The 16,496-nt window shown below is 47.4% G+C and overlaps 2 protein-coding genes across 3 annotated transcripts in view; both read left to right on the forward strand.

Moving 5' to 3' along the window:
* The first annotated feature begins 40 nt into the window (after positions 1-40).
* snf (U1 small nuclear ribonucleoprotein A snf) lies at positions 41-7,098 on the forward strand. Of its 2 annotated transcripts, none has more exons than XM_077642236.1 (5): positions 41-138; positions 378-448; positions 510-682; positions 3,418-3,710; positions 6,809-7,098. In XM_077642236.1, the coding sequence occupies exons 2-5, from the start codon at positions 382-384 to the stop codon at positions 6,966-6,968; spliced, it is 693 nt and encodes a 230-aa protein (XP_077498362.1). In that variant the 5' UTR covers positions 41-138; positions 378-381; the 3' UTR covers positions 6,969-7,098. The 2 variants fall into 2 exon arrangements, with proteins under 2 accessions (XP_077498362.1, XP_077498363.1); XM_077642237.1 differs by having other exon boundaries at positions 113-179.
* Positions 7,099-9,239: 2,141 nt separating this feature from the next.
* The window catches only part of LOC144109517 (uncharacterized), a 30,864-nt gene continuing 23,607 nt past the window's right edge, over positions 9,240-16,496 (forward strand). The window contains exons 1-2 of the mRNA XM_077642340.1: positions 9,240-9,301; positions 13,253-14,465. The gene's annotated coding sequence lies outside the window, so the exon portion shown is untranslated. The remainder of the gene's footprint in view (positions 9,302-13,252; positions 14,466-16,496) is intronic.

Consider the following 16,496-nt stretch of genomic DNA (forward strand, 5'->3'; position numbering starts at 1 on the left):
TTGAAAATAAATTATTATGCAAGCCAAATGCGTAGAAAGTTTTTACACTCTGATTTGATTGACTACTAGCGCCATTGCAGCTTCAACATTCTGCTGTGTAGGGCTTGTAGAACACCAGACTGCCGGCGAATTGATCACGTTAGTACGCTAGTTTTTCAATATCTCTGTGTTTGCACACGGTTGGTTGCTCATATTGCTTAAATTGCAAAAATTATAGCGTCCTACTTGATGCAGCATTGCATGTTAAAAGTTTTCTCTGTCGGGAGTGGTGAACGCGCCATGTGCCTCTTTACTTGTCTTCAGAATTCCCGGCGGCAACAATACGTGAAAGGTCCATTTGTTTCACATATTTCTCATTGCATTTATATCTTTTGCAGTATCATGATGGACATACGTCCGAACAACACAATCTACATCAACAACCTTAATGAGAAGGTCAAGAAAGATGGTGAGTGGCAATTGTTCCAACAGCGTTGGCGGGCGGTGCGTAAGATTCTTTTTCCTCGCAGAGCTGAAGAAGTCGCTCTACGCCATATTCTCACAGTTCGGCCAGATTCTGGACATCATAGCCCTCAAGACACTCAAGATGAGGGGCCAGGCGTTCGTCGCTTTTAAGGACATTAACAGTGCCACCAACGCTCTGAGGTCGATGCAGGGATTCCCATTCTACGACAAACCCATGGTGAGAGCGGGTTTCGAGTGTGAGATAGCTGAATCATTCACGTGGAAACCCCTCGTATCACGTACTGAATTTGCTGCAGTACTTGCATGTCGTGCCTCAGTGCCCAAAGCTGGCTACTTGAGATTGCTTTATGGAGCTGTCATACGCGACGCTGAATAGCAGCTACTCGGGGTGTTGTTGCAGGTGCTTCCCACATTGAATTCTGCTCCATAAGGCGCAGTTTTTGTGTTCATCAAATAAACGGCTCTGCAGTAAATAAATCAAAGTCAGCCACTGTGTTGACTGACTCTCATTGTTCAACCGGTTGGCAAAAATAAGCATATCGCTTTTTAGGGGGAAAAATCGGAAGACTCCATTTTCATTTTTTGATGCTGAGAGAAGACCTTACTTGAATACCATATTGTAGCAGATTTGACCATTTTAATTTTTGATTTCAATAGAGGTGTTCTAGAGTACTTTGCAGTAAATGCACCTGAACCAGTAGATCTTCCTCTCTGAATATATAGTGGTGGTGTTGCCTACATTAGCTGCACAGTGTGGTTTAAGCCGTGCAGTGTACTTAGCACTCATTCGGCTCTAGTGATGCGTAATTTCTTTGTTCTTGCTAGGGATGTGCGAATTGCACTTTTTCAAAACTGAATCGAATACGAATAGTGTTGTTGAAAACCAAATTTAATACTAATCAAATAGTGAAAAAAGCGGGTCAGATGTGAAATGAATATATTTATTAATATTTCCTACTTTTGGGAACATTCATATAAAAGGAATATTCATGTGAAACAGCTAAGCTGTGCTGCAGTATGGTGCTATAACTTGTTGAATTCTAGCTATAGCTGTCAAAAGGTGCAATAACGATTAGCACTAGACTGCAGGCAACACAGTCATTGTATAAACTGTGACCTTCATGGTATATATAGCAAAAATACCTCTTGCTACCAATGATAACTGTAAATAATCTAGCGCTACCCATCAGTAGGTGACAGTGCAAGAGCTATGTATGAGCCATTGCTTCTAAGACCGGGCATCAAAGCGATATTTCCCGAACCTGTTAGAGCCCGTCAGTGCCACCCAATTATGGAGGCCATGTACAACCACTGTAAACACTGCAACCTGAATGGACTGTGTCACTGTGCTGAGCCCTCTTATCACATGCAGACTGACACCATGCTGTAAGGTGTTGGAGTGGGCCATGATTTTGTAATGGCCGGTCAAGAAGACTGTGGCATGGGTTATTCGAACTTCTTGCTGATTATTCGGAAAGTATCTGAAAACAGGACATATTCGTTTTGTTTCGAATAATTTTGAATGTGCACTTTTTAATTTGTTTAGTGAGCCAAATACGAAATTCAAGTGTATTTGAATTACTATTTGAAAATGTCAAATATTCGCACACCCTTAGCTCTAGCAGCTTACGCATATTATTGTACCTCAGAACTCTGGTCTTCGAACAGTTGTGCGTAGAAGTGCACTTTGACATATCCAGAAACAAACATTCCCCAAAGTCGTACAAGAAAAAACGTAAAAGCATTGACGTTTCGGCACTACTACAGGTGCCTTGTTCACAACAGCACAACAGAATGAAAACGAGATGGGCTGCTGCTTATGTAGGAAAAACATGACGTATCGTGCAGATGTATATTTCAGGTAGATCGCACTTTGTCCTGTTAATCGCTTGGCTTGTCATTTGTATGTGAAGGGATTCCTTGAGTAGGCGAGTAGATAAAGATTTTTCTTTTTCAAGTATGCGGGGGGCATCTTAGTCAATCAAGTGGCCCGTGTTTTCCTGGTGTTCGGCGAGAACGTTAGAAGTCACCTTTTCGTTCCTGACGTCCTGCTGGTGTTCTTTGAAACGTCTCTTGAAGTCCCCTGTTACGTCTATATAGGCTGCACTGCATCCTTTGCAAAGGATTTCGTAAACGACCCCAGGGTAGCTTGTCTTTTCAAGCAGGTCCTTTACCCATACCAGATGGTTTCTGAGCTTGCTGGATGGGACAAGGGCAACTTGGATGTCATAGTCAGCCAATATCCGGCATAACGGCTCGTTGACACCAGGGGCATATGGGATGCTTGCACGTGTTTTCTTTTTTGGCTGCTCTTGCTTCGGCTGGAGGGGCCGCAGTGTGTTGTTCTTGTGACTGGAGTACTTGACGCAGTAATCCGTTCTTTGTCAACTCCTTTCTTATGCGGCGAACTTCAGGAGTTCTTTTGCATGGGCTTGAAAAACGCTTGCTTGAAGGCCTGATTGTAAACCGCCGTGGCAACTGAGCACCCAAAGTGACTCAGGCTATGAGAGACTGCCGTAACGAGGCGCTCCTGATAGTTTAGACCACTTGGGGTTCTTTAATGTGCACTGACATTGCATGTTACACAGGCCTCGAGCCTTTCGCCTGCATCGAAATGCGACTGCTGCGGCAGGTATCGAACCCGCTCCTTTCGGGTCAGTGGGCAAGCACCGTAACCACATAGCCACTGTGGCGGCTCATGTACTTGTCATCTGCATAACGAGTGCACTTGCATAAATAGATCGGCTCCATTGGATGTTAGTAAAAATTAAAACTGTCCACAGTGTAAGTTTTATTGTGCATTATAAGCAGTCTCCAAATTAGCACCAAAATTTTTCTGACAAAATTATGTGAGTAAATATGGCAGACAGTTAAATGCAAAAGATGCTGTTGTAGGGTGAAAATGGGCTGTTGTTTCTGTGCTGCTCTCATGTGTCACCGTTCCGCACACAGCGCATCCAGTACGCCAAGACTGAGTCGGACGCAGTGGCCAAGCTCAAGGGCACATATGTGGAGAACTCTCGAAAGCGCACGCCTGCCGAGGGTGAGGCAGCGCCTAAGAAGAGCAAGAAAAAGAAGGCCCAACCGCAGCCACAGCCGCAGCCTGCAATCATGATGATGGGAGCCGGCATGCCCATGGCAGCGGCAACAGGAGCACTACCTGAGCAGCCACCGAACCAGATTCTCTTCCTGACCAACCTTCCGGAGGAGACGAACGAGATGATGCTCTCTATGCTGTTCAACCAGTGAGTTTTTTTTTCTTTCACAGCTGCGTTTGTGTGGCTCGTAAATTTAGGGTTCCGGGTTGGAATTTGGGTGGCAAAGAACACGTGAAAGAAAACAATATTCATCATTTTAGAATCACATTATAGCACCTAATCTTAATGAACAGTTATGGCAGTTCGTAGAGTGTGTTTGAGAAGGATGAGGCCTCAAGTGGGAGGTATTCAGGCAGAGGAGTTGCCGTTAGATTAGCAAAACAGTTCTCTTCATCCTGCCTTCGTAAGAACAATTCGTCACTACTTTCCAGTGATGCACCGTTTGTTCCCCCTTGTGAAAAGAAGCACAGTGTCTCGTGATGTGATATCTACCATATTTACTTGAATCTGGGCCGGGCTTGAATCTAAGCCAATATCCGAAAGTTACAGGCCAGACACGAAAAAAAAAAAAAGCCTCCTTCGGCTTGTTCAGTACGAGTCGATGTAGGTTGGCACACAAAAAGCTAATAATGTTGCCCCTTCCAATGACCATTATTTTTTTTGTCCATGTCAAAGTCCCTCCCAGCTTGGGGTTTGACAACTGCTGTTATGCAAGCACTACTTTCTCTTCGAAAGTGGCACTGTAGTGTCAATGCCTGCTTGGGGCTGAACAGTAAAATCTCGTTAATTTGAACTTGCTGTTAATTCAAACTGACGCCCAGGTCCAGGCACAGGCCTGTGTACTTCAATGGGGGAAAACTCGCGATAATTCGAACAAGTCGGCATCCGCTACGGTTACTTCGAACAAGAGCCACTGGCTAACACCACTCCTCGTAGGGAGAAGTTGACCCATAGTGAGTGAAACATGCTCCAAATTTACCAGAGATGTAAAACAATGGAAATGAAAAAAAAAAAATGTGTGCACAAGGTTCATGGAGCCCGCATTCTGGTGCATGCTGTAGCAGGCTTTCGCTGCCGGAGCAGTCGCCCCCACCGCTGATGCTTTGGCGCGAGCTGTTCCAGGTTTTCGTTGTGCCACAATTGCTGGGTCGCAATCACATGGTGTAAACAACGTGGAATGGCGGTTCGGGCGATGGCGGCTTTTGTTGGTGCTGTGAGCGCGAGCTACGTGGACAGCAGCGTGAGACGTTGGAGCCCTTGAGTGACGCCGATCTAATTGAGGCTGCATGCTCCCAGCAGACGTTGTAGGGCTCACATGCGGTGAGAATAGCCGACAGAGATGAGTCCGACGACGGCGACGAGACTGTGCCACCGCCATGTGCACATCAAGTAGTGTCTGCGCTTGATGTTGCAGCACAGCACTTCTCTGTCAGCGAGAACTTTGACGTTGCGCAGGAGCTTTGGGCAAGCTGCAGATGATGCTGATGAAGTCTCTGCAGAAGAAACGCAAGCAAATGCAGTTCGCCAATTACTTTTAATTTTGACAACCCTTCCCCATAAATAAACATGTTTTGGAGCATAAATAGCGTCCTATATTCCATCACTAAAGCTAACTGTTTGCGCGAATGCATTCCTGTACTCGTTTCTGGCGCATAACTAGCTGATCAGTTTATTTCATTTGCCACTAGGACCGGATGAATTTAATTCTCAGAATATGCCCACTACAAACGTGTAGTAGTGCCTTGGCTCGCGATAATGAGTCTAGATGTGACTGCTTCAGGTTCTGCTCACGCGGCGGGGTGCTATAACCCAAGCAGCACAGGAAATCGGCCCAATATTGGAGCTAGATGCTCTAACACTGGTACCTTGTATGACCAGCACTTTCCAGTATATGTCCAATATTGGGCCAATTTTCTGTGCTGCTTGGGAACCGCTCATTCTAGCGCCCTTGCGATAATTCGAACTTTGCTTAATTCGAACAATTTTTCCGTCCTCTTCGAGCTCGAATTAATGAGCTTTTACTCTATTGTGTTGGTGCGAACAATTTTTCCGTCCCCTTCGAGCTCGAATTAATGAGCTTTTACTGTATTGTGTTGGTGCTTGGTCGGTAGAAAACTTGCTCTATGGCTGAACATGCTTACCTTCCACAATCTAGGCACTATGCGAACAGTAAACACGGGATGTGTTCCAATTCTCTAGACATCAGACAAGATGACTAATGTGACGTCGAGGAAGCAGTCAACATGTTCACATATTGGAACTTGTCTACACCTCACACCACCTTGTGGTATAAAAATTGAACTAGAACTTATGAACAATTTTACTATTGCTTTTATTAAACTTAGTCATGATGCAGGTTAAAAATGCATTTCAACGGTTTGCACATTTTTTGCTGCAATAATATGATGTGTTTTATCGTTATATTGTATAAATCACACGATTGGTGGCAGTGCCTAGCGGTTGGCCCACTTGTAGCTGACTGTATTGCTCGTGCAATGGGCCCACTCATGGAAGACGACGCTAGAAACATTATTATTCTTTTATTACCACTGCTAAACTGTACATGCTTTTTGAATGGGCTTGTCCAGGTGGTCTTGGAAACATAAAAACAATATGGAAGGCTGTAAACACAAAAAGAATATGCATGAAAGTGAGATTGCTACTAAAGCAACAGAGAAATGCAAATGTGTGCCATTACACCTGCCACCGGCTGTGGCACTTTGCAAGGAACCCAAATATAGAAATGAGTTAGATTTTAGTCTTATACAGAATGAAATCAAGGTGCAACAAGCTGGCATCGTCAGATTGTAAGCAGAAAATGTAAACAGACCTACAGCATCCACTGCTTTAGCAAAGTTCTCACCTGCATGATTCCCTCTTGCTTGATTCACGAATATGCACTGCTAAGAATCACACTTCTTAGTGCCTGTATGGTTGCGTTGAAGTCGATGCTCACTTGTCAATGAATTGTATTCACTTGTTAACAACAGTAATGTAGGTTTTCCTATCCACTTTTTTTTTGTTGGCAGCGTAGCACAAAAAAAGAACAGGTCATTATCTGAGAATTTAAAGATAGTTGGAGTTCGTGGAACAAACGACTTTCTATTATGCCAGTTGAACCGGCGAAGGAAAATACAACCGGGAGTTCTTGCCTTGCTGCACCACTAATTGTATGGTTTACTTGTGCACTGGCACTGGTGCGAGCATGGCAGAGCATTCAAGCTTCTATGTGCACTCTTTCCCAGGTTCCCTGGCTTCAAGGAAGTTCGGTTAGTGCCTGGTCGACATGACATCGCTTTCGTGGAGTTTGAAAACGAGATCCAGTCATCTGCCGCCAAGGAAGCACTGCAGGGCTTCAAGATCACCCCAACACATGCCATGAAGATAACATTTGCCAAAAAGTAGCCTGTGCTGCTTTATGGACACTGTGCCCACACTTTTTTTTTTTCCTCCACTGGCAAAGTTTTGTTATTTTGTCTCATGTGCACATCATGGATTTTTTGTGAGCTGGCAGTAATAAACTGCTTCATCTTCACATTTGTGAGAAAGTGTGAGTGATCTACGTTATCATCTTGTAAGGAAGCTGCAAGAGCAAGCATGCCCAGTTTACAAAGTTCTTATCATGTAAATACAGGATGGCTTTTTGTTTAAGGGGCCACTGGCATCCGTCTGGTAAAAAAAATTGTGGTCAATTTGCAGAGTTAGTTCAAATGCAAATTAGGTGCACTAGCAATTCTGTTTGCTTTTCAGTTTCGGTCTTCAGATCCAGTGTTCACTGATGGCAGTTGTTTGCATAGTGATAATTGGTTGATGTCTATATTGGGCATTCTCTCTTTTACATTCATAGTTTTCTGGGAGTCCTCAGTGGTGCAGCGGTAAAGTGACGCGGCACTGCCTTTCTATGGCAGGTGCTGACATTGGTGAGACTTGGGTTGGGTTGCGACTTAGGTTGCTGCTGTTTCGGAGCAGCCTCTCACGATTAAGTTGCCACCTGAAACGCACACACACAGCTAAATGTGGGAAATGGCCACTGCAACTGCTAGCACACTAGAAATTTAGTTGTAGTACTGCGTATACTACAACTACTTTACAACAACTGCTTTAGTTGTAGTAGGCTAAATAACTCACAAAATTCACAATTTCACACAATGGTAGAGAGAAAGTGCCAGATGGTTCTTGATAATCACAAAGTGAACAAGGGAGGGAAAACCTCGTGGTGCTCGCCAACATTTTGACAAGCGGACTTGTCTTTGTCTTGCCATGAGGCTGTATAGTAAGTGCAGGTCACATGCCCTTCTGTACATGGCCAAGTGTGCGCCAGAACCTGTCGCCTTGCTTGGTGCGGGCTTAAACATTATTGTAAAATAAAAGGACTATGGAGTGCAGTGACACACACACGAATAGTAGTGGATGTGGAACGTGGCTATACACGCAGTTTTTGCAGGGACAGTGTGTGGGCCAGTGCATGATAAAGCTGCGACACAGAAAAAAGAAAGCAAAAGAAGAGTATGATGTAATGTGCAGGTGTCAAAAGAAATCCAGTGAAGCTAGAGGGCAAAACTAAAGCACTTGCATTTTAGGTGTAAAAACTCTGCAGCCACAGGGTGTAGGTGGCAGGGAAATATGTTGCTTGCCGGTCTGGACGATCGACCAATAGAATTCTACAGCATTTATGCCGTGCGTCTGTTTCATCACTGGTGAAAGAACTGCAGTTAGTGCCTTTTACTATGCTCATGGCTATAATGTTTTGAAATGACAACCCTAACTGCCCATTGTACATTTATTGCATGTATGCACCTTATCAGGGGCCAGTTAATACAGGAAGCTCTGAGTGTGTTCCTTGAACAGTGCTTCACTATTGGTGTAGTACACTAAAATTATTGATCAGATGGAATCGGGAGCTCGGTCATTACCGCGAAGTGCATGCTGGAATTGTGAATTTTGTAGACAATGTACTGCATCTGAAAGAGTGCTAAGCAGAAATCACTTTCCACCGCTGTGCAGGGCAGGTTTTGCCTTGCTTACTGGATGCCTTATTGAGGTTTGCTTGTGGCAGGTAAAAAATTCTATCTTGGCAGAGCATGTGTCCGTAACCCCTAAAATTTTAAGTTCTGAAGTTTCAGCTGTACGGCTTGTATTCTGAATCTAGATTGCGTGAAACCATTTTGTCCCCCTGCACCTGAAAGCAAGGATAGGTACGGCGCTGCCTGGCCACTGCCTGTAGCGGTCTCCATGATGGCTACTGCCTGGCTGACATCGGAGCTCCTTCATTGTACCCGTTTGCAAAACTGTTTCGATACCTGGCTCTTCCCTGTGGCCACATTGTGAGGGCTAGCAAATGGGCTGTACACCCAGCAGCTGGAAATGGGAACTTAATTTCAGAAATTACAAAACATATTGCTTGTTATAGTTAATTTTAGTGTGTTTATCAACCATCTCAAAGTTTTTAACGCAGTATACCTTCCAGCCCACGAGATTAACCACAATCTGCTAACGCTAGAATTTTGGCCTAATCCGACCGCCGGATTTCAACAGGGCCAACCACGCCGTCATGGCTTCAAAACTCCCGCCATTGATGAAAGAGGTGAGGAGGGGAGGGATGCTTCGAGCACTTGACGACAGATGGCGCTGTTACTCTAGACAGGTTTAAAAGCCCTTCTGGGGTTTATAAAACCCGATGGACACCTCCGGTTCTCTTTGGCCAAAGCCGTGAAGTATACCTGGTACCTCTTATAAAGGTAATTACCAGAAACTAACAAAGTGCGGGATCTGAGCGCGAACAAGCCAAGCAGCTATCAATGCAGGCGTGCCGGCATTTGATGTTGTCTCTGAAATGCGGACGTCATAAGGCCGTAACGAGCGCGCTATGCAACTTGCGTGGCGAATATTTTTTCAGCAAATGCGTTCCGTACACAGAGAAGCGGTATTTTTCGCATTTCACACTTTCATTTGTACCTTAGTTCACGGTTCCCGAAAGCTTGTCAGAAACGCATTGGGGCTTATACATGTATGCAGGCAGGCCTGCTGTTCGCTGGCTGCGTCCAAGCAACGGCACACACGACACTGTTTATTCGAAATTGTAGACCAACGTTTATAAAACAGCCGCGTCTGACAGCGTGCAGGCATATTCGGACTTTCGCGCCACCAGTTCCTTCGCGCACAGCTTCGCAGTGCAGAGCACTGTGGCAGTGCTTCGCAGGCTGCAACCCACGTTTACAACTCTGAGACGGGCTCCGCCCTTCGGCCCTTGCTCCAACTTCACAATGCAGCAGGACACGAAAAGGCGGGAAAGGCCTGTGCTGGACTGGCAATAAAAACAATAAATGGAGGCAATGCATAATAGCGACGTGACGTCAATGCCTTTAAGACATGCGTCAACTTACTGTCACGTGACTAGACTGAGTCTTCCTGCTTTAAAAAAAAAAAACATGTGACCGCATTGCGCAGGCGCAGAGGTTGCGAGGTCCATCTAATTGGATATGGTGTTAAATAAGATCTTCGGATTTGTACTTACGCGATACATCCTGTTAAAAACTATGTAAGGTTGTGCACTGCACCCGCCTGTCAGCTTTGTGCTCTGTGGTTGTCATGGGTATTGAATAAAAGAAGGGCTTACTGGAACACCGGCGATATTTTGCAGTGCACGCCAAGGCGATATCTTGGGGAGGCTAGAAAGTAAACAGTCGGGAGCGGCCGAGCGAACGCGTCATGTTGGCATAGCGTCGGCAACCGCTCGCCCTTCTTTCGGAGCATCTGATATAAACTGTGCTTCCGGCTAATGCGCCCCTCGCGTCTCGTTGCCCAGCTTCTCGTTTGCACGCCAGGCCGATTGGCTCGCCGCCAGCTTCTGTCGTTCATGCGTGTGGTGTGTGTGTGTGTGTGTAAAGTAGGTGCACTTGAGCCTTTTGCTCCGTTCGAGACGACCGCCGCCCTCTCCGAAGCGCAGTAAGTGTACGTACATACTAGCACAAGTGACTGGCGACCAGAGCTTTGACATCTCACCATGCGGCGCTGCGGTGCGCAGACCTGTGAAGACTTTTCTGTAAAGGGCTTCACCCTACAGTGGAAAGCAGCGGGGTTTATTTATCCAAGGCATTGGGGTTTAAGGGCAGTGAAGGGAAAGTAGATTTGAAGCGGGTAGAAGTAACCAAACGAAGCTTATCTGATTGGTGGCTAAAATCAAGAGAAGAGTAAAATTTCATAAGTCATGGCTCATAAGTCGTAAGGTGGCTTGAGCCACCGCCCGATTTAGAGGGTTCAGCCGTATCCATCCATCGCTGTTCACATGTATGCAGCACGGGCGGGGGGAAGAAAGCTTTATCTAGCGTGCCACCGCCCGAGCGTCGAAGTGCCGGCCATAAGTGAGTGTGCATGCGGCATTTCCTTTTCATGAGCAACGATGGCTTCTGTTACTGTTTGTTTAGGTCCGTGATGGCTTGTCAGCAGGAACTGCTTTTATCCAGTATTACACAAGCTATGAAACAGAGTTTATAATTTCAGTGCAACGAATTTAAACGCCAGCTTGCTGGGGAGGTGTAATAAAATTAACAGGGGCACTGTCCCGTCGATTCAGGAAAAGAAGTAAGGACGATAACGGAAAAGTAAACATTTGAGCTAGTTGGTGTGGGTTCATCTTACGAAACAGCGCAAAGGACGGGACAAGAAAGATAGACACAACAGTTCCTCCTGTATCTCGGCAACGGTAATATGGGGGCTTCAAAAGGCGGAGGTTATGATCAGCCGATTTTCCTCCTCAGTTAGTGCTTTCGGACGTCCGCTGCGCTCCGCGTCGCCAATCCTCTCTCCTTGGCAGACACGCACAATGTGGGTTACGGTCCTATACTGCCCACCCTACCTCGGCAGCAATGCTTCTCCGAGACCTGCCTTCCTGGACTGATGTCAGGATTTCCACTCTTGTAGCTAAGTTAACGCGTGGCATGTCTTATGTCGGCATGTGAAGTAGCACTTAAAATGCTCAGTGTCCAGGGTAACATCAGTGTTATTTGTGGATTCTGCCAAACTCTTTCGTCGTGGAAATCTCTGTCATTGTACAAGCTGTCTGGGCGATAGACTGGTACATTATTAATGTGTTAGCATTAGAAGGACCTGTCCAAGTGGGATTGGTGAGCGCTGTCTGTCAATGGCAGGTGGGCCATGGAGGGCCACCGTGCTACGGATTTAGTATACTATCTATGCGAACTTATTATACCACATTGGATATAACTAACCTTTGTATGCCACCTCGTATATAACGAACTTTTGTGTGTTGGCCTCAGATATAACAAACCTTAGTATGCTACCTCGGGTATAACTAACTTTATTGTGTTAACCTTGCATATACCGAACCAAAGTATGCCACCTCGGATATAACGAACTTTCATGTCTGGATATTGGATGTAACGAACTTAAAGGGGCTCTGTAAGGGTGTCTCAGCAAAGACGCGATATGCTCAGGATGCTAAAGGACGCAGCTTCACAAATACCCTCCAGCAAATTTTTTTTTTGACGTGTTTTGCGGAAGCTGAGTTATCTAGTCAAAATATGAATTTCAGCGTCTTTGTGCTTTCCGTCTTCTCTAGTCACTTTTCGCAAGGTAAAATGACGGTCCGCCTGCCCCACGCACTCGGCCCTTCCGCCGGCCGTCGACGCGTGCGGAAATTTCCCAGGAGGTGGAGCCAACTCAATGAATATGCATATCGGTTTCGGGGGAAAGGAAATGGCTCAGCATCTGTCTCACATCTCGGCGGACACCTGAACCGCGCCGTAAGGAAAGGGATAAAGGAGGGACTCAGTGAAGAAAAGAAGAAATAGTTGCCGTAGCGGAGGACTCCGGAATAATTTCGACCAACTGGGGATCTTTAACGTGCACTGACATCACACAGCACACAGGCGCCTTTGCGTTTCGCCTCCATTGAAACGCGGCCACCGCGGTCGGGTTCGAACCCGGGTACTCCGGATCAGTAGCCGAGCGCCCTAACCACTCAGCCACCGGTCGCGCCGGGTCAGAGCCAACTCCTTCTAAACTGGTTTGTCGTTGGCGGAGCTGCCACGGCGAACCAATGATAGCAGTCCTCTGCTGACGTAACGAGCGCTATATGACGCGTTGCGCGCCGATTCGGGCGAAAGCCCGGCACCGCTGGTCGCTTCGAGGCGTGGAAGTGGTAGTTTTTAAAATTGTACAGTAAATTATCGGCTTGCTTTTGAGGTCTTGCACGCGGCATGAACGCTCGGTGGACTGTACTCTACATAATGCAAGCATTTTATAGCCAACCTCAAGCACCCTTTCAGGGACACTTTTATAGGTGTTGACCTCCGATATAACGAACCTAATATACCATCTTGGGTGTAACGAAATTTAGTGTGTAAGCTTCGGATATAACGAACGTCTGGCTGCTAACGCATTCAAGCATTTCAGCGATGATCGCCTAAGGGTGCTTTGTAGTGGCTAGATTGAACTTCGGAGGAAATTTTGCGGTCGGTAGGAGCTGTCTAAAGGCCCTGGTATATTGCATTTACCTTAACTAGCTGAATAATTAGAGAAAGTGAATTTTTATGCGATTAACTGCATGCCACACACAAATTTACTTTAGCCTTTCTGAACAAATGAACTGTTCACACGCTATTTCGCACTGAAGTTTTCCATTATCGCCAGTCTTAATTGTGCACCTTTCATTTGTTTTTGTTTTGCAGCGAGCCATAGCAAGGCCTTATGGCCAGGGCCTTGAAGTGTTCCCTTTCTTTCACATGCGTCTGGACCCAGAAGCCTACCGAAGATGCCAACACATTCTGGGCAGCGCACCAGCAGTTTTTTGAAAAACATAGCGGACAGGGGACAATTAGCACTGGAAAGCGCTTACAGAGATCAGCCAGGAATGGCTGTGAAGACCTCATCTGGTCGGCTCAGTTTAGGCTCCACTTGTACTCACCGTTGCCAGCAATTGAGCTTGAGTCGTTGAGCGCAGGTATAGCTCGACATTGGTGTACAAGCGGACCCGTCCAACACGGCCAGCCTTGTTACCTACAGTGGCTGCAGCCTGACCGTAGGCATGGCTTCTGGCATGGCTGGTATGCCGCTGATATGCACATCAAGATGCAGTCCTTAGCATTTGGCACGTTTGTCAGCCCGAATGTGTTCGCCGAACGCCACTCCATAGAGAGTGGTTCCGGTTACATAGGCTGCAACATCGAATGCCTATTCATGCATGATTCAAGGACCCTGTTTATAACTTTACCCCTTTGCAAATGTTCTCCCACGGCGTATTATGTCTACCGACTCAGTATGTCGTACAACAACATCTTCCGTGTAATTATTCATGGTCCTATTGGCGGGCCTACAGACGTTTTCTTGCATGTGCACACCCTTCCCTTGTTTTACGAGGCTTTGGATAGCCCGCTTAGAAATAAACTTAAGTTCCAGAGAACTTTGGAGATTGGATGCAAAGGCTGCGGGCCAGTTTTGGAGAGTAGAGACGTGGGCGGTTGCTTCGTTGTGAAGCTAACATTCAGCAACAACCACGATGCGCGGCGCATAGTAGGCCGCCTCAGTCGTCGATGCCGGAGAGCTTGGTTTGTGTACGCACCCGTGAAAACCCACTGTCTCGGTAGTGAAGCCGAAAACCTTCGGCAGCACTTGTTCTCGGTGCTTATGCCTAAGCTAAACTTTGCATGCTGCTATGCGCTCAATGCCGTTATCCAAATGAGTGATGACATTGTTGTGCAACTGCTGCTCCTGGAGAAGCAGGAAGTCGATGCTGTCTTGAGGGACCTGGAGTTATTCGCAGCCCACAACGAAGGCGCTCTCGAGGAGGCACTTTTTGACATTGGAGCTGCTATTGAGAGGCACTGCTTCGTTACGTTCGCAGCTGTCTTGCCGGCACTATTTCGAAAGCGCTGTAAGGCGTATGTGCTGTTACGTCTCGCCTACAACGCGCGGTATAGCCGGCGCGGATGCATCGGACGCCGCGGCTTCGTTCATCGCGGCCGCAACGCCTCCCGCCAAGCGCGTCCAGGCATGTTTCAGTGCCACGTGTCGTCGTGCGTGCGTGTGTGTGTGTGTGCTTGTTTTGCCCACGCTTGTCAAAGCGCGGCAGCCGGGGAGAGGAGCTCCTCAACTGGGAGGCGAGGAGGTCTGACCGGCGCCGGCCTGGCGGACGCGCCCGTCACGCCTGAACATGTTCAAGCGTCGCCGTATCGGATGACTCTTCCCAAGCCGTTCCCTCTTGCCCTCGACTCCGAGGGTATAAAAAAAGACAGCTGCGCCGGACGCGAGGGAGAGCCTTCGATTCCTTCCCTCGAGTAACGTGGTCGCCCTGACCGGCTGCTCTTTTGCGATGCCAGAATAAACAAGTTGTTCTGTTGCCAGTCGACTCATCCTTTGCCGGGACCTTCGGATGTTTCCTGCTTTGCCCCAGGCCGCCAGGCCAACGCTACCCTTGGGGCTTGCAACCCAGATGCAACAACTGGTTGCCAGCGGTGAGATCCCGACAACGGAGGCCAGCAGCGAAGATATGCGGTCAACTGTATGCTGAGCAGCACAACGACCATCCGGGAGCAGTGCAACGAGCCCTGTGTGATGACTGGTTGCCTGCAGCGGAACGACTGCGCTGAATTCGTGGCTGCGAGGTTTGGTGAGTGCGGGACTTTCTTCTTCTGAGTTTTGCCAGGCTTTTGTTAGTGTCAGAAACAGAGCTGGTAATTGTGGTTGTCGTTGCTGCCGGGTTAGTTTGCGGCAAGACAATAGTAGGCAGTAGAGAAAGCAGCATTCGGAGCAGCCATGGATTTGAAGTCGTTGCGCAAACCGAAATTGCTGGAGCTTGCAAGAGAGTTGGGTCTGGATGTCTCAGACAAACTCAGAAAACCAGAACTGCTAAGGGCTATTCTTGAGTTGGAGGCTGAGGATGACGAGCTGTCGGAATGCCTTGAGACCATTGAGGAGAGGGAACAAAAAGAGAAAGAGGAGCGCGAACGTAAAGAACAAAAAGAGAAAGACGAGCGCGAACGTAAAGAACAAAAAGAGAAAGAGGAGCGCGAACGTAAAGAACAAAAAGAGAAAGAGGAGCGAGAACGTAAAGAACAAAAAGAGAAAGAAGAGCGCGACCGTCAACACGCTTTGGAAATGAAGCGTCTCGAGGTAGAGATGGAACGCGCTCGTAATGGAAGTCAGGCACACGGTGCAGGAGAACGGGTATCGTTCAAAATGACTGACCTGATGCGGCCGTTTAAGCTTGGAGAGGACATTGGTTTGTTCCTGGTTAACTTTGAGCGAACGTGCGAGAAGCAGGGGTTCTCTCGGGAAACGTGGCCACAGCGCTTGCTCACTTTGTTACCCGCCGAGGCGGCCGACGTAGTCGCTCGCTTGAAGAGAGAGGAGGCAGAGGATTTCGACCAAGTGAAATCAAGTCTGCTAAAAAAGTACAGGCTGTCAGCGGAGGCGTTCCGTCGGAAGTTTCGGGAAAATGAAAAAGGCAGAAATGAGTCATATACAGAGTTTGCCTACAGGCTTATGTCAAACATGCAGGAGTGGCTCAAAGAAGAGAAAGCGTTTGGTGACCACGAGAAAATTCTGCAGTGTTTCGGGCTGGAACAGTTTTATAGTCGGTTACCTGAGAACGTGCGGTACTGGGTCTTGGATAGGCCAGACGTTAGTACAGTGGCTAAAGCCGCCGAGCTAGCCGAGGAGTTTGTGACGCGTCGGGCTCGCGGAGCTAAGGACGGTCAAAAGGGTGAATTTGGCTCCAAGTCTGAGAGGCCGAAGTTCACACCCATGAGAGCAAGGGGGGACACACGTAGTGCGGATGCGAGTGAAAGCAGTCCGACCGAACGTAAGGAGACGGCGGCAGCCGAAGCCGAACGCAGAAAGCGGTTCGAGAGGAGGCAAGCGCGCGTGTGTTATACGTGCCAGAAGCCGGGTCACTTTTCGGCGCAGTGTCCAGAA

This window comes from Amblyomma americanum, chromosome 11 (assembly GCF_052857255.1).
Source record: "Amblyomma americanum isolate KBUSLIRL-KWMA chromosome 11, ASM5285725v1, whole genome shotgun sequence".
NCBI lineage: Eukaryota > Metazoa > Arthropoda > Arachnida > Ixodida > Ixodidae > Amblyomma > Amblyomma americanum.